The sequence below is a fragment of the Ambystoma mexicanum genome, chromosome 1p (genome assembly GCF_040938575.1).
Source record: "Ambystoma mexicanum isolate Mex_15411 chromosome 1p, UKY_AmexF1_1, whole genome shotgun sequence".
In the NCBI taxonomy this organism is placed as follows: Eukaryota; Metazoa; Chordata; class Amphibia; order Caudata; family Ambystomatidae; genus Ambystoma; species Ambystoma mexicanum.
The window spans coordinates 141014984-141033462 of NC_090921.1; the positions used below are offsets into that span (position 1 = coordinate 141014984).

Below are 18479 nucleotides of genomic sequence, written 5' to 3' on the forward strand. Positions count from 1 at the left end.
TTAACAAATATTGATATTTTTACTTTCTCCTTCCAAACATAATCCCAACCCCAAACCACTTGAATGGGAAAATGTGATTCTCCCGCTTTTTGAGAACATCTTCCTCCCACATGCAGCACAGTGTTGGCATGTATGCGAAACCTCCTACACGCCCATACTCTTCATTCAGTAGGCTCTCTCCCGCCATAAAACAAAATCGGATGTTTTCACTCGCCCTGGAGGTACAAAAGGTTGAGTCCTATGTATGCATACATTTGGAGTACCTACATCCCTGTAGGCAGAATTGTGGACTAAAGCGTTCTAACACTGTTCTGTGTAATACAGAATCCAATAGAAATTCTGCTAACTCAGAAAAAAGCGTACCAACAATTAACTAAACTGGTTTGTGTAACGGCCGCCTGAATCGACTGTTTTCTCTGTCTTTCACCGTTCACAGTTGGAACACATCATCTCGTTCCTGTCCGTGAGGGACGTGGTTGCGCTGGGCGAAAGCTGCCGCTACTTCCATGACGTCAGCAACAGTGAGGGCATCTGGCGCAGGATCTGCAAGAGGCTGTCCCCCCGGCTGAAGGAGGAAGGGAACTACGTGCGCTCCTGGAGGAGGGCGGCCATCTTGAACGGTCAGTGCGCCTCGTGCTTTCATTCTTCACGAAAAATCTAAGGGCCTGGGCGGGATTACAATGTACTGACCATTTTCATAAACATTGAGACAGAGAACTAGAGACGCAGATCATTACAGTTAATCCCCACACTTGTACACATATATGACAACGTACTGTAAGGGTGATGTTCTGAAAAGGTGATATTGTTTTCTGTGTCACAAAGTTCCGCACTCATAATTCAAAACGAATGATTTGGGACTATGCCTCACCTGAGCGAAAATGTGGGGCATGTCTTAAGCATTGAATAAGCAAATAAATTGCTTCCAAAATGCCTTATTTACAATACAGCACCCAAGTATTTATGTGGCACGAAAAATGTAAATTAGGTATATAAACTACACATTTTCTAAACAGTTCACTCAATGCTTAGCGAATAAATCACTGTAGAAGAGAAACGCGTATCTCACTTTAGAAACCATTATTTAAACACGCCAACTGCTTGAGACATGATGTTTAGCCAGCATTTATTTATTTATTGCACATGTGTTAGGCGCATATACAACCAATGGTGTTTCCAGGCTCAACAAGGCAAGGTGGGGAGGGAGCAAGGGGAGTAAAATAAGAATGGGTAAGTAAATATTCAATCATGGTCCTACTAGGCCTTTTGACATTTGGACGTGCAAGTGCAGTGGAGAGAGGTGCAGGAGATAGGTTAGGGACGGAGGGGGAGAGGGTAGTGCAAGTGCTCTTGGGAGCCTGGGAGGGGGGTGCTAACGGGTGCCAAGGGAGGAGGCCACTGGCTAAGTGCTAGGGCAGAGGTATCCCAAGAGTGGGATGCACAGCCGCCGGGCAGGGGGCCTGCAAGGGCAGTGCTAGTGGGAGCTCGGGAGGGAAGTGCCAAGGGGTGCCAAGGGAGGAGGCCACTGCTAAGCACTAGGGCAGATGTATCCCAAGGGTGTGATGCACAGCCGTCAGGCAGTGGGCCCGCAAGGGTAGTGGTGGCGGGGAGGATGCTGGTGACGACTGGGTCGAGGGCCTGGTGACCTGTGAGGTACATAAAGAACCAGGCCACCAGTCTCAGCGGCAGTGGGGTTGTTAGCAGGGGAGGGAAAGAATTAGAGAACAGCATCATTTTTAGAAGTTTCTGGAACTTAAAGAGGTCCGTCTCAAATCTGAGAGTGGCAGTGAGACTGTTCCAAAGAGAGCCCTGGGGGGATGCTGCAGGTAGAGAGTGAGGTGGTGGAGGAGAAAGGGCTCAGATGCAACTGGGAGGGGCGGTTAGGGCGGAAGGAGGTCATCCAATCTTGTGCCCGGTCAGTGATGCCGAGGGTATCACAGAGCCGATTTATGAGGATAGAATGGTTGACCATGTGAAAGGCAGAAGATAGATTGAGGAGAATTAGAACAGCAGGAGAGGTAGAATCAAGATTTGCGAGCAAGTCTTCACAGGTGTTCAGGAGAGTGCTTTCCATGCCTTTGGATGCCTGGAATCCAGAGTTATGGTCATTTATTTATTTTTTGTTAATTTATTAGGCGCTTAATATCAGCGAGTGGTTGTTGAGCATGGGATCGGGATTCGAACCTGTGTTGTGACGTGCCGTCTTGCTTTCAAGACAAACGTGTTGCCCCTGAGCTATCCTCCCTTGTCATGGAGGCAACCAACAAGTTCGGTATGAAGGATCAATTGAGGGAGGACCAAACTCTTCAAGAGTTTGCGCAGGAAGGGGGTGGTAGAGATAGGGCGATAGTTAGCTGCACAGGACGGGGCAGCAGACAGCATTTTTAGGAGAGGGTGCACAAGGGAGTGCTTGAGGTATAGAGGGAAAGAACCACTGGCGAAGGAGTGGTTACAGAAGTCGGCAAGCGCCAGGGCAAGAGAGGAGATGTTGTCCTTAATGGTTCTGGAATGCCAGGGGAGATACCTGTTTGGATGAGACCTTCATAGAGCAGACAACTTTACAGACCTCATCAAGTGCAATGGGCAGAAGGGAGGAGAGGGGTGGAGTGAAGGGGGCTAAGGGAGGCAGGGGGGTGGGACTGGTGATGGGGGTTGTAGAGAGTGCGGCCAGGATGCCCTGGGTTTTAGAAGTGAATTGGGAGGCTAAAGCAGTGCAGAGAGCCTGGGAAGGAAGGCGAGAAGTGGAGACTGCAGTTGGATTGGCGAGTTTCTTGCAGATTTTTAAAAGTTCTTCCTTGTTGTTACTATCCCCAGAGATGCAGGCATTGATGTCTACTCTCTTCTTGGAGCAGATAGAAGAACGATATTGCCTTTAGAGCAGGCGACAGGCCATTTTGTCTGAGGATGAACCTGAGGTCTGCCACTTCCATTCAGCAACTCTGCAGTTCTGTTTCAAGGAAGCTAGAAGGGTGTTATACCAGCCATTGCACTTGGAGGCAGGCTTCAGGCGGTTCCTCATGACAGGGGCAAGGATGTCAAGGGTGTTATTGATTGCGAGGTGGAGGTTAGCAAGGGCTGAGTCAGAGGGATACCCAGAAGCAGGGAGGTGCGGAGGATGAAAGTGGAGGCAAAAGCAGAGACTGAGACTCGCTTCATCGGTCGAAGGACGGCGAAGGAAGCTGGCAGTGCGGGGGCGGCTCAGACAGAGGGCCGAGGTGCCCCAAGTGGGAGGAGAGAGTGGTCGGACCAGGAGAGGGGGGTGGTGACCGGGTTAGAGATAGGCATGTCTCCAGAGATGAAGGCATCCAGAGTGTGTCCGGCTGATTGGGTCGGACCGGAATGAAGAATAGTAAGAGAGAGGGAGTTCCAGAGGTCACAGAACTGTGAAGTAGTTGATTCAGGAGAGTCAAGGAGGATATTAAAGTCACCAAGAAGGAGCAGTTTGGAAGTAGACGTTAGGAGGGAGGAGGTGAGGTCTGCCCATTCAGAAAGGAAGAGAGAGATAGCGCCGGGGGCCTGTAGATGGTGGCGAGGGTGTTTGAGAGAGTAGGAGAGGCCCAGAGCCTGCAGACGAGGCATTCAAAAGAGGTGTAGGATTGAGTAGGTATGATATAAGCAGGGACCCATTCAGGGAAAATCAGGGCCACTCCATCTTGCCTGTGTATAGGTGCTTATAAATAAACAATACAATACCATCTCTGGGCCGTTTGGGCATGGGCTTGGAGAGGAGTTTGTAGCTTCAGGAAGGAGACTGTCAAGAGCAGTGGCAGAGCTGGCATTGAACCACGTCTCGGTAAGGACGAGGACTTCGAGGTCAAGGTCATCAAGAAGGGGACAGATGTCAGAGGAGTGTTTGACAGCAGAAAAAGCATTCAAAGTAGCTAAGTGAAACTGATTATTACCTTTGAAAGTTTTCAGAGGGGGGTACAGGGTGTGGTATTCCCATCAGTGGCGGTGGAGAGGTTAGAGAGGAGGAAGAAGGAGTAGCAGGAGAAGGGAGGAAGTTAATAAGAGAGGGCAGGCACCGGTCACGAAGGAGACGAGTAGGTTGAGAACCTTGGGCCATGATATTTCCATTGTTATAGACATTAGTACTGCACCTAGAGTATGAGAAGTATGCTCAGAGTACTTCTCATCCAGTGCCACCATTAATGGGTGAGGAGGAGAAAGGGGAGAAAGTGGAGACCAAGTGTGGAGTCCATAGGTCCGGGTGGGAACAGAAAACAAGGACGTCAGTAACAGTCTCCCTGGATTAGCGACCAGGAGAACTTTTTCCATTTTTTCCTTCCAGACCTCGAGAGAGGGAGAGATAGGATAGGTGATAGAGTAACAGTTAGAGTAGATAGGGGAGATAGAGAGCGTCACATGAGCGATGGAGGAGGGAGAAGGAGACAGACAGGGTGGCTGCACAGTGCACAGAAACTCACCAGGCGGCCTAGCAACCAAGCAGGCACAGATGTAGCAGGTGCTTGAACAGGATATGCACAAGATAGCAGAATTGTAAATACCTAGACTGGGTGGGTGCTAGAATGCAGCAGGTAACAGCCAATGCATAAGTTTAAGGCACAACTAGATTCAACTTTCCCAACAAAGCACTAAAATGCAGCAGATAACAGTCAATGCGTAGGTTTAAGGCACATCTAGATGCAACTTTCCCAACAAGCACTAAAGTGCAGCAGATATGGGCCTCATTACGAGTTTGGCAGTAGTCGTGCCTGTTTTACAGACACGGCTACCGCCAAACTCGCTCCCGGCACCGACACCCGGGATTGGGCAATAACCGGCCCATTACGAGTTGAATGGGCCGGTAATTGCCCATTCGCGGGTGGCGTAATTGCCGGGCTCCCGATCCCCATTCTGCCCCACAGGGCAGAATGGGGGTGGGGAGCATGTTGCATCGGCACCATTAATAATGGTGCCGGTGCAATTACCAGTTATGCTCGCGGGTGCTGCACAGCCTGCCAGTTCAGACCTGGGGGGCTGTCAGGCACCCGTGAGCAAAACTCATAATTCGGCGGCCCGGTATGAACAGTGTCATTGTAATGTAATGTATGCACCCCACAGGTGCCTCAAATTGTTTTCGATCTCAGCAGGGGACCCCCAACCATCATGCTGAAGTGGGCCCCCACACATATTCTGCCGGCCCTTAGGGCAACCCAGAATTAGTGGAAAGGGTATAAGTAGATAACTGAGAATGTTAATGGTATGCTGCGCAAACATCTATAGAGCACTAATCGCATAATGAGTTTGACTTTATTGGTAAAAACATAGAGTAACTTAAATGTATCCTGTTTTTGCAAACCTATTAAGAGTTTGGGGGATTTACTCCATGCCATATTTTAAAAAACAGACATTTGATTAATACCCCATGATTTTGGATTGTAATTACACAAGAACAGTAGAGGTATTAACCCATCATTTTACCTCCACCCAGGAGATGGAGGCAATACACACCTTTTGGCCTCAAACTATGGTCTCTTTTCCTTGAAAGTAACATTTTTGCCAACAAAGCATCAACATGATAGATCAAAGATGTTAACAATGGGCAAACATTTGCAAATCAAATTGTATATGGGGCGTTTCCAGCTATTGAAATGCACTTCCAGTGAATTTTTAAGGCACAGTGTTCTGAAGTAGTAGTAGTTTGTCATTTATATAGCGCCTTTATTCCATTAGTATGGCCTCAGCGCGCTTGTGGTGAATGGCTTCGGGGACCGCAGTCCAAGTATGTAGATTGTTGAAATTAGTAGAATGCAGGTGCGTATTAGGCTGAGATAGGGGGTTAGGTAGGCTGGCCATGCTCCACTATGCAACCCAAGATGGACAGGCACATGAATGGGTGCTCGGGGAGGTCAGGAGAATTAAAAAAGTGCAAGAGATTTACTAGATGGCCAGCTTTGACTGAAAATGTGTTGTTGGTCAAAGATGCATTCTAGTGCTGGAGATTCGTTAAGTGTCGAGTTAGGCCGAATTTTGTTATAGGTCTTAGCTGCAGTCTGATGGCTGTTGTGCTTTGTGTATTATATTGAGATATTGATGAGAGTGCCTGTGGGTGGGTTGCAGTGCCTTCGGCTGGTTTCCACATAGTGGGGTTTGATTACGTACATTGATGCTTCTCTTGGCACTTTGCATTTGGTGTTGCTGAGCGAATCCGAGTCGTCCCGGCCGTTCTGTACTTTATCTGGCAGTGGGAAATACTCTGGATGTAAACGAAACTATGACAGCGGCATATGGTGCTGTGAAGAGAGGGGGAGGGAAAACACTTCAGGTTGCTGCAGGGAATAACCATGTTTTTTTTATTAGATGTTTATTAAATCTTTTTTTTAAGAAATACAATTCACAGGATTAAGGCATAATAAATGTCAAACTTCCTTGAACAAATCCCCCTTCCCTCCCTTTTTCCCCTCAGTGAGTTGCACACAATGACCATTCTACCATTCAGAACAATAGGTCCGTTGCATAAAATAGGAGAACAAAAATCAAAGGCGGCACCGGTTCAATACATACCTCAATACTTCACCTACAGACGTTGGCTTGGTCTCAGGCCAGCCCTTTCACTCCATAGCGATCAGCGTGTATCGGGTCAGAGATTAGGTTTGTCACTACCCCATTTAAAAAAAAAAAATACCCATTTGACATGAAACAACTTCAAACAGTCATTCACCACAGCCGACAGTTTTTCATACATAAATATGTCCGAGAGTTTGTTCAACCAGTCATTTTTGGAAGGTAAAGAGTCACCCTTCCATTTCTGGGCTAAGGCCACACTCCCTACTCTAAACATAGCTTCAATAAGTTTTGGGAATCTAAGCTCATTACTGTCCTCGTCCAGGACACCCAAGAGTAGTTGTAGAGGTTTCTGTTCAGGTGTTATTCGCACTGTGTCTTTGATCCAGCTGAGGACTTCAGACCAGTAAACCTTTACCTTTGGGCAGGACCACCACATGTGGAACCATGAGCCAATCTGGCCACAGAGTCTGGGGAAGAGGGGGGAGGATCCCAGGAACATCTTGGAACTCACAGGGTAGGTAAGTGCCAGCAGTGTAGTATTAGTTGTGCTCCATCGCAGAGGTATAAAGATTGTCAGAAAACATTAGCTCATAAATGTTTCCCCAGGTCGCTTCTGGAATTTCCCGCTCCAACTGTTCGGCCCAAAACTGCTTGAAATTCTGTCTCCCTTCTAGTTCTGACGTAGCCATTACTTTGTATATTTTAGACAGGATTCCCTTTCATGAGGTGGCTTCGTTAATTAATTTCTTAAAGGAAGTGAGGGGTTGAGAATTGTTGGAGAGCCATCTCAGGTCGGACAATATACCTTTGAGGCGAAGGTACTCAAAAACCCTCAGTGAAGCGGCCCCCAGAATCTAAAACAAGGGAATTAATTCAATGACATGGCCTTTCGAGAACAGTTATCCAGCTCTTTTTAGACCATTATTGGACCATTTTTGTGAGTGGCGAAAGCCTCTTCCACCAACCTCCAGCAGGGACCCCCATACTGTACTCAACGGTGATGGCAAGGAAGAGAGGAAGTTATTGCATTTGCCCTTTTTCCATAGACTACACAAGACGACAAGAGGTGGGTGATTCCTAATATAATCAGAGATAGCTTTTGTTGGGGACCATAACAAGTCCCTGACCTTATTAGGGTGAGTGTATAGGTCTTCGATGTAAGTCCACTATGTGTCTAAGTCATCTCTAAGGTGTTCTAACATGACTCGTAGTTGGACTGCATTATAGTACAACCAGATGTTGGGGAGACCAAAGCCAACGAAATCTCTTGGAAGAGTTAATGTCTTCAGTTTAATTCTAGGCCTCTTCCCTTTCCATATGAATTTCTTTATCATCAGCCTGAGTTTGGCAAAGAAGGATTCTGGGAGAGAAGTCGGAAGGGCAGTAAACAGGTACAGCAACCGGGGAAGTACATTCATCTTAACTCTCACCATTCTCCCAAACCATGAGAGTGTTAGGGGGGCCTAGCGTGTTAGGTCTGTTCTAAAGTTCTCCAACTTGGGGGTAAAAATACGCTCTACCAGCTTCGAGAGATCCCTGGGAATTTCAATTCCCAAGTACGTAGCTTTGTTCTCAATTCTCCCACCTATGGTTCTCTTATCTCTAGTTGCGGAGCCGTTGGCACCAATGGGCATTATGTTAGACTTGGGGATTTTTTTTTCATGCCTGAGAACCGGCCAAACAGTTTTATTTGAGAGAGAAGTTCAGGCAGAGACTTTTCTATGTCTGTTAAGTAACACAGGATGTCGTCTGCAAACTAAAAAAAGTTTAAAATCAAGGACACCACCCCGAATTCCTGCAGTCTTTCGGTTTTCCCTAATTGCAGTGGCCAAGGGTTCCATCGTAAGGGCGTATATCGAGGGGGAAATGGGACAGCCTTGTCTGGTTCCTCTAGTCAGGTGGAAAGGGGCTAATGTAGTGCTGTTCACTGCCCCCCTGGCCACCGGGTCGTTATAGACGGCCAAGATCCATTGCCTAAAGTTGCTAACAACCCCATCTTTTGAAGGACCTTCCCCATGTAGCTCCATTCTACTTGATCAAAGGCTTTCTCAGAATCTATTGAGACCAAGTAAGCACTCATCCCCTTTTTTTACGCCTCATGTATTAAATTGAAAATATCCTTATATTTTCTGAAACTTGGCGGCCTGAAATAAACCCCACCTGGTCCCCGTGGATCAAGGAGGACATTGCATGATGGAGTCTATTGGCTAACACTGTTGCCATGATCCTTACGTCCATATTCAACAAAGAGATAGGGCGATAGGATTGGCATAGGGACCGGTCTTTGCTTTCCTTCTTGATAAGAACTATGAAGGCCAAGAGCATGAATATCGGGAGAGAGCAAGTTTCATGGACATTATTAAACAGTTTGGTCATGAATGGGCCTAGAGTAGAGTGGAACGTTTTAAAGAATCGAACCGTGAAGCCATCTTCCCCAGGCGCTGTGCCCCTCTTCATTTTACGATGGTATCAAGTACCTCCTCCTCAGTAAATGGGGCTTCTAACGCAGCCACTTTGTCCGGTGTCAGACACGGGATGGGGAGAGCATTCAGGAATTGGTCAATAAGGGAACCCTCTTCATTATTTTCGGTCATATAAAGGGTTTCGTAATATTTTCGAAATTCATCTGCTATCTGAGCATCGTCAAGGAGTCTTTCTCCTTTCGCTGGTTGTATTGCAGCTTCCCTTCTAGCATTTCTTTGTTCCCTTAGCCTTCATGCTTAGATTTTATCAGCTCGTTACCCCTTCTCCGTGTATTTCTGTTTGAAGAACGCCTATTTACGTTCCGTTTGGGGAATGAAAAGGGCCTTCAGTTCAGCTCTGTATTCCTGGATTTTTTTCCGATAACCAGGCAGCATTTGGGACTTCAATTTCCCCCTCGGTTGCAGATTTTCTATTTTTCCCCTCAGCGCTAACTCTTGCGCTGCTCTTTTTCTCTTCTTTTTGACTCCCATTCCTATCAAGACTTTTCAGATAGTTGCCTTAAATGCCTCCCTTATTCCCGGAACCCCCACCTCGCTATTGTCATTAAAATAAAAGAATTCTCTGATTGACTTCATCAGTGTTTGGGCCAGCTCCTTATCTTTTAACACCAGGTCATTACAGGATAATTTAGTACTGTATTTATTTATTCATTATTAGCATTTATAAAGCGCGCAGCAGCCCTGGGGCATTGTGGCGTGTTACAAAGATACTTGCTGGTTACAGAGGATGCAGAAAGCTTAGTGGTTACAGAGGATGCAGAAAACTTAATTACAAGAATACATACAGAATTGATAAGTGGACAGGAGCATACATGGGGTACAGAGGCCACGCGAGGAATGCATGGAGAGGGGGAGGCTGATGGGGCTAGTTGAACAGTGTGGTTTTTAGGGTTTTGCGGAAGGTGGATAGGGAGGCTCTGAGTGCATTGGGTAGGGCGTTCCATAATTTGGGTTCTATTTAAGGAAAACCGATACCACCAGCCTTTGTTCTTTTAATGGGGGGTACGCAGAGTTGGTTTGCGTGGTGACTTCTTTTGGGGCGTGTGGATAAGTCTCTGGTAATGGTTTCTGATAAGTACGAAGGGGCAGAGAGACAGAGGCATTTGTGCGTTAAGGTGAGGATCTTGAAGTTGACCCTTTCCTTAAGTGGGAGCCAGTGGGCGGCTCGCGTGGCCTGTGTGATGTGGTCTCTTTTGGGGATGCTGAGGGCTGCACGGAGCACGTTGTTTTGTACTGTTAGGAGCCTGTGAAGATTTTTTGCTGAGGTGCCTGCAAGGAGGGCATTACAGTAATCCAGTTTAGCTCCGAATGTAGCTCTGGCGATGGAGAGGCAGTTTTGGGTGGTTAGAAAAGGTTTAATGGCATTTATAAGTTTGGTGATGTGGGCAGAGGCATTAGCAATGGTGCTAACATGTCGAGTCATCGAGAGGGTCGAGTCAAGGAAGGCGCCAAGGGTCTTTATGGAGGAGGAGACGGGTATGATGGTGTCGTCGATGGTAAAGTTGATATATTTTTGGTTGAGTTTGGGCAATATTTCCTTGGGGCCTAGGAGGATGATCGCGGTTTTCTCCCCGTTTAGGCAGAGACCATTGGCTGCCATCCAGGTTTGGATGGTAGTGTAGATTCGAAGGAGAGCTGCTGTGTCTTGGTCGTAAGGGCCAGTTAGAGGGAGGAGAACTTGCGTATCATCGGCATAGTTTGTGTAGGCTATGCCGAGCGAATCCAGTTTGTCGAAGAGTGGCTTTGTGAATAGAGAAAGAAAGGGTTGTAAAGGGTCGGTGCAATACAGGAACCCTGGGGAAATCCACAGTGGATGCTGGTGGGAGCTGCGCTAGCCTGATCGGTGTAGACCTTCCTCGCTCTGCCCTCTAGGAAAGATGTTATCCATGATGTGGCATCTTTAGAGAAGTGGGCTGCGTTTGAGAGACGGGAGGTAAGGATGTTGTGATCTACAAGATCAAATGCTGCGGAGAGATCTAGGAGTAGCAGGAGGGCTGGTTTGCCTTTGTCCAGTATCTCAGTGATTAGATTCTTTAGGTCTAAGAGGGTGGTTTCGGTGCCATGGCCTCTGCGGAAGCCTGATTGTCTTTTGCCTAAGATGGCGTGTGATTCAAGGTACTGTTGGATTTGGATGTGGGCAGCTTTATCTAGAATTTTGAGAAGGAAGGGGACTGTACTGATGGGCCGGTAGTTGTTGGGGCATGCAGGATCTAGGGATGTTTTTTTTTATGAGGGGACGGACCCATGCTTCTTTTGGGCTTTGTGCTACATTGCCTGTGGAGAAGGAAGCATTGATGATTGGGGTCAGTGCGATGGCGCACTCTTTGATTGTGGTCTGGGGGCAGATATCGCCTTTACATGTAGATGGTTTGATGTGTTTGAGGAGATCTGCGACTTCCATTTCTGTGACGTCTCTGAAGGAGAAGAGAGGGGTATTGGAATGGAGAGAAGGTGAGAAGGGCGGGGGCATTCTGTCCTGTTTGGGTATTGTTTTGCGTTGTGAATGAATTTTATCTTGGAGGAGATTGATTTTGTTTAAGAGGGCTGCTTGTATGCTTGAACAGCATGCTTCGTCTTTGGTGATTTCGTCTGAGCTAGTGGAGGGGGTGATGAGACCTTTGAAGATAGAGAACATTTCCTTGGATTTGGAGTTGGCTGTGGAAATTCATAGGTTGAAGGATTCAGATTTGGCTTTAAATATGGCTTTTTTGTATGTTGAAGAGATACTTTTAAATTCTGTCAGGGTGAAATCGTTGGGCATGGATTGCCACTTAGCTATGGATAAGCGTTTGTTGGCATGTAGGGCTGATAGCTCTTCCGTGAACCAGGAGTTGGTATGCATAGATTTCTTTTCTTTTTTATTCTCGATTGGGGCTATGGCATCAATGGCTTTAGTTAGGCTGACAGAGTATATTTTGGCAAGTGAGGAGGGGTTGTTGGCAAAGGGGGGTTTAAGTTCTGGGATGTCTAGGGGGGGAGGAGGTTGAGTTTGGTTAGTTTTTTGGAGCTTCTAACTTTAGCTGGAGGGGCATATGAGAGCACCTTGGCGACAGGTCTAGTGGGAATCATGAACTGGATGCAGTAGCGATCTGACCTTGGGTGGGCCAAGATGGTGGTGATGGAGGGAGAACAGTTGTGGTCTACAATCCAATCAATAGTGCGTTGGCTCTTTGACCCTATGGGAGAACCCTACGTCTGTGAGCTCCTTTTATTTTAATTTAAATTTTATTTTATTCAGATTTGTAGAGCGCACATCAGCCCATGGGCATCGTGGCACTTGTTACATACATATCTTAGTTACATACATAGCTTAGTTACATATACATGATGAGGCATAAACTTACAGTAGATCTGATATTTTTACATATTTACATATGATGTGTACATATTTACAGATGTGGTTACAATTTACTGCGTAAGGAGTTGGGTCTTGAGTTTCCTGCGAAATGCCAGGAGTGAGTTTTCTGCTCTAATGTCTGTGGGTAGTTCATTCCAGAGCTTTGCAGCAATATATGGGAAACCTAACCCACCGGCTTTGGCTCTGTTAATATGTGGGATGTGGAGTTGGTTGGAGTATTGTGTTCTGGTGGGGCGTGTGGAGGAGGGCCTGGAGATAGTCTCAGATAGGTATGAAGGTGCGGAGTGTGAGAGGCATTTGTGTGTGAGGGTGAGGATTTTGAATGTGATGCGTTTTTTGAACGGGAGCCAGTGAGCTGACTGTCTTGCCTGGGAGATGTGTTCCCTTCTTGGGATGCTGAGGGCTGCCCGGAGAGCATTGTTTTGCGTGACTTGAAGCCTATTTAAGTTTTTATTGGATGTGCCTGCCAGAAGGGCATTACAATAGTCTAGTTTAGCACCAATGGTTGCTCTGGCTATTGATAGGCAATTGGGTTTGGATAGGTAGGGTTTTATGGCGTTTATTAGTTTGGTGATGTGTGCAGAAGAGGAGGTGATGGCGCTAACCTGTCTGGTCATGGTTAGTGATGAGTCTAGGTATACTCCCAGCGTCTTGACTGCTGTGGATACGGGGATCGTGGAGTTGTCAGTGGTAAAGTTGGCATAAGTTTGGTTAGGGTGTTCTTTTGGCCTAGTATCATGATCTCCGTCTTTTCCCCATTTAGGCAGAGGCCATTAACCGCCATCCAAGCCTGGATGGTGGTATAGATCATGTGGAGTGCCTTGGCGTCTTTCTGGTATGAATCTAGAGAGTGGTAGAAGTACTTGGGTATCATCAGTGTAGTTCGTGTACGTGATAACAAAAGAGTCCAACTTGTCGAAGAGGGGCTTTGTGAACAGGTTGTATAATGTGGGCGCTGTGTCGGATCCCTGCGTGAATCCACAGTGGATTGTGGTAGGTTTAGCGTTTGCTATATCTGAGAATACCTTCATGGCTCTTCCTTCTAGGAAAGAGGTGACCCAGAGAGCTGCTTCTTTGGAGAAGTTAGCTGAGTGTGTGAGGTGTGATGTGAGAGTCTTGTGGTCAACCAGGTCGAAAGCGGCTGAGAGATCTAGGAGCAGCAGCAAAGCAGGCTTGCCTTTATCCATGATTTGGGTGATCTGGTTCTTTAGGTCCACCAAGGCTGATTCAGTGCCATGCCCTTTTCGGAAACCTGATTGTCTGGTTCCTAGGATGGAGTGGGTTCCAAATAAATATTGGTTTTGGCAGTGGGCAGCTTTACCCAGTAATTTCAGGAGGAATGGCACCGTGGTTATTGGTCTGAAGTTATTAGGTTGTAGAGGGTCGAGGGTGGGTTTTTTGAGGAGTGTGCGATACCAGGCCTCTTTGAGACTGGCAGCGATAGTGCCTGTTTTGAATGACGCATTAATGAAGGCCGTGAATAGTTGGGCGAGGCGGTCAGCGTAGTCCTTGATGAGCTTGGGTGGTCATATGTCTCCTTTACATGGAGAGGGTTTGAGGTTTTTGAGGAGGTCTAGAACTTCTTGTTCAGAGACATCCCTGAAAGAGAATACAGGTCTAGTGGAGTTGGAAGAGTCGGGAGTTGAAATGGTAGATTTCGACTCTGTTTGTGGAGGTAGGGCTTTGCAGTGGTCTTCGATTTTCTTTCGGAGGAGGTCTATTTTGTGTAGCATGTCTAATTGGATGCTTGTACACCATGCTTCATCTTTGAATATTTCGTCGGGTGTGCTGGGAGTTGAGATAAGCTCATTGAAAATGGTGAAGATTTCTCTGGAGGGCGATTTAGCATTGGAAATGCGTGTGTTGAAAGCGTTAGCTTTGGCTGATGTGATGGCTGCTTTGTATTGGTGGGAGATTTGGCTGAACTCATTTTTGGCATGGACACTAGAATTTGTTTGCCAATTTTTCAGAGCTGCGCTTTTGCATGTGCGCAGTGACTGGAGCTCTTCAGTGAACCATGAATTTGTGTCTAATGATTTCTTCTCTTTTTTGGCTTCGTGGGGTGCTATCTCATTAATGGCATTGGTGATAATGTCCTTGTAGATGTTAGCTAGGGTGATGGGGTCTTTGGCGAAGGGGGGTGCTAGTTCTGTGATGTTTAGGTAAGGGGCGCAGGTTGTCCTCAGTGAGTTTTTTAGAGCTTCTCACATGTGCTGCGGTGAGGGTTTTGGTGCTTTTGGTGATAGGTATAGTGAATTTGATACAGTTGTGATCAGTCCAGGGCAAGGTGGTGTTGGCAGTGATGGCTGAGAGGCAGTTATGGTCCGCAATCCAGTCTAGGATGCGGCCTTTGGAGTGGGTGGGATTTAATACTTTTTGGGTGAAGCCCAGGTCATTTAGCTCTTTTGTGAGGGTATCAGCATTTTTGTCTTTCTCATAATGAAATCCTAAATTGAGGTCTCCTAGTAGGAGGGTCTTGGTGGAGCTTTTGATGTTGTTACTGAGTATGTGGGTGAGGTGTTTCTGAGAGTCAGAGGTGCCTGGGGGGGTACAGTACGTGCAAGTTGATGGTGCTGTTGGGAGACAGTGTAAGTTTAGCAGGTCAGAGTTACAGGTCCATGGGTGACTGATAGGTCGAAGGTGGACGCTCTCTTTGATGATGATGGCCACTCTGCCTCCATTTTGTGCTATTCTGTCCTGTCTGAGGATGATGAAACCTGGTGGTAGTGCAAGTGCAACAGTGGGGCCAGAGGCTTAATAGAGCCAGGTTTCTGTGATGGCTAGTAGGTCGATGTTGTTGTCTGTTATGAGGTTGTGAATTTCAGTAGCATGGGCTGGTAGGGATCGCACGTTGATGAGCGTGCATTTGATGTGTGTGGGTGGGTGAGAATTTTTAGAGGTGGGGTAGGTGATGTCTGGTGTGTTGTGTGTAGTGTCAGTGAGGGGCCTGTTGTGGTTGGTTGGTGACTGTTTGCTGGTGTTTGAGGTTTCCGGATGAGGGGTGTGTTTGTGTGTGTTTGTGTGTGTGTGTTTGGGTGTGGTGCGGGATCCTAGTCTATTGTTTCTGTTTGGGAGTGGGTTGAGTGCTGAGTTCTGGAGTCAGTGTTCGTGCTCTGAGTCTTTCTAGTCTGCACATCGTTGTGGTGAAGGGGGGTGTAGAGCATATGTCTGCAGGGTGAAGGTATGTTTCCGTTGGTGTATGTTGTGCTGGTGTGGTGGCAGAGCTGTGTGGTGTTTGTTTGGGGTCTGTGGGTGTGCTGAGGAGTGAGAGAGCGGATAGTGTAATAATGAGGGTGAGCATTGTGGTGTGTTGGGCAGTGAGTTTGCTGGTGACTGTGGGCATTGTAGTGTGCAGGGGGCCCGAAGTCTAGCAGTAGGGCAATTCGATTTTCCAGAATGGGGCCTAAAAACACAGTAGGTAGAATAGTATTTTCAACAGTAGGACCTAATATGCAGTAGTAGGCTTATTTGATTTTCCATAATGGGGCCTAAAAACACAGTAGGTAGAATAGTATTTTCAACAGTAGGACCTAATATGCAGTAGTAGGCTAATTCGATTTTCCACAATGGGGTGCAGCGGGCCTGGAATGAATGGGTAGGCTGGTACAGATTTCGCAGATGTAACATTGAAAATTGGGTTTGAGCAATATCGGGAGGGGAACTCTGGGCGGCATCAGTGTTATACATGTGTAGTAGAGTGGCGGGTGGAGGCGATGCAATTGTAGATAGCTTTAGGCAGGGAAGGACGTTAATGCAATGCACTAGGTCGCTTTAACAGTACTGCAATACGCATAGCATAGTTAGGTTAACAACGGTGGGTGAGCATGCCTTAATAGACGGCCTTCGTAGAAAGGCTGGCTCGCGCCATCCGGTGTCGCTGTTGAGATGATGTGGGGGTGGCAGGCCAATCGGCGTGCAGGGCTTGCACGCACTGTTGCTAGGCAACAGTAATCATCATATGGCAGCGGCCATTTTGTGGACTCCTCGTGTCGGGGATCTTATGCTCTGTAATCCGCTGTTGTCGCCCGTAATCTGGTGGGGATCACACGGCGGCGAGATCAGGACCGGCAGCTGATATTAGGGAGCGGCAAATCAGGCAAATTGTGCGCTTACCCAGGCATTGGTGTGCACAATGCTTCTCCAGAAGTTGTGTGCTCGGTGGGGAGGGGTGGGCTCCAGCCTTCCCTTGGTCCAGGTGCTGCTGGGCGCTAGGTGGCACGGATGGGTGCCTGGCCTCAGGAGTCAGCCTTTATACAAAGGCCGGCACGCGCCATCCGGTGTCGCTGTTGAGATGATGTGGGGCTGGCAGGCCAATCGGCGTGCAGGGCTTGCACGCACTGTTGCTAGGTAACAGTAATCATCATATGGTGGCGGCCATTTTGTGGACTCCTCGTGTCGTTAATCTTACGCTCTGCAATCAGCTGTTGTCACCCGTAATCTGGTAGGGATCACACAGCGGCGAGATCAGGTCGGGTAGCTGATATTATGGAGCGGCAAATCAGGCAAATTGCGCGCTTACCCAGGCATTGGTGTGCACGATTCTTCTCCAGAAGTTGTGTGCTCGGTGTGCGGGGTGGGGATGGGCTCCAGCCTTCCCTTGGTCCAGGTGCTGCTGGGCGCTAGGTGGCACGGAGGAGGCTGCTTTGTCCTTTGAGTCATGCAGGCCTAGGTCGAGATCTCCGAGTAGGATGGTTTTAGTGGAACTCTTTAGGTTGTTTCCTAGGATTTGGAGGAGGTGCCTTTGGTAATCTGAGGCTGTGCCAGGTGGTCTGTATGTGACCAATATATTTAAGGTACAGTTGGCGAGATAGCGACAGTTTGGCATTGAGGAGGTCAGCGTTATTTTCCCAGGGCTGGTTACAGAGTCTAATGGGAAGTGTCTCCTTAGAGATGAGAGCTACGCCGCCGCCTTTGGAAGTTTTGCTATCCTGTCTCAGGATGGTGTATCCTTGGGGGAGGGCGAGAGAAATAGCTGGGCCTGATGCTACATGGAGCCAGGTTTCCGTGACGGCAAGTATGTCGAGGTCATGGCAGATGATGAGATCATTAATCTCGAGTGCGTGCACAGGGAGGGAACGAGCATTGATAAGGGAACATTTTAGGCCGGGTTTGGGAGTGATCTTTTTGGAGGTCGGAGAGGGATGAGGATTGGTGGCAGGCCCAGTGGAGGTGGTTAGGGTGGAGCTGAGAGACAGGGTGAGTTTAGGGCTGGAGGTGGTGTGCAGCGGGTGGGGCTGTGTAGAGTGAGCCTGGGGGGAGGGCGGTTGGCGGTCTGGTGTCTGCTGTTAGTGCAGGTACTTAGTCGTGGGGGGGTGCGAAAATATGGTGGGTGTGCGGGAGCTTAGTCAGAGATTTCTGTAGTAGGTGGGAGAGTGGGAGGCTAATGTGTAGGTTCGGCTCTGAGCGTGCCCTGAGCCTAGCGAGTCTGGTTTGAAGGAGGACCTGACCTGCTGGTTTGGCGGTGTGGTAGCTAGGTAAGGTGGCCTCTGTGGTGATGGTAGTGGTTTGAGGCTGGAGAGGTAGTGGTGATACGTGTGTATATGTGGGTAGCATGGTGCTGGAGAGCCAAGGGGAGACTAAGACGAGGGTTAAGGAGAAGATGAGGAGTTGATGGATAGTAGTACCAGGTTTGTGTTGGTGCGAACGTGGATGAGCTGGTCTGCGGGCCGTGATGGGATACATTTGTGAGTGAGGAAGGTGCATAAGGAGTATGGATACAAGACAGGTGCACAGAGAGTGGCGTGAGTGGGGCTGGGTGCACGCCAATGAGGGCAGAAGGCAATACTATCAGTATTAGTTATAATGTGAAAGGGGTGGCACAAGCTAGGCTGGGCACAGGCAATCAAAATCAATATATGACACAGTGTGAGGGCGGCACAATCGAAATATGACACAGTGTGAGGGCGGCAGAATCAAAATATGACACAGAGTGAAAGAGGTGTTTATCTGAGAATCATTCTCCTATTCTGACTTTGACCAGGTCGTGTCCGACTAGGGCATGGACTCCTTGGTTGATTCCAGCACTCTGTTTTTGAATGGGCTTACAATTAGGAGGCAGTCTATCTTTGAGAATGTGTTGTGCACTTTAGAGTAGTAATTGAATGGGGGTCCAACCCACTCATTTGGCA

The 18479-nt window shown here is 47.8% G+C and overlaps 1 protein-coding gene across 4 annotated transcripts in view; it reads left to right on the top strand.

Annotated features, from left to right (window-relative positions):
* Window positions 1–18479, top strand: part of FBXO24 (F-box protein 24) — a 1263390-nt gene that overhangs the window by 221661 nt on the left and 1023250 nt on the right. For all 4 annotated transcript variants that reach the window (XM_069645164.1, XM_069645169.1, XM_069645177.1 and 1 more), the window contains exon 3: window positions 437–620. In XM_069645164.1, the coding sequence (XP_069501265.1) occupies window positions 437–620 (184 nt within the window). The remainder of the gene's footprint in view (window positions 1–436; window positions 621–18479) is intronic.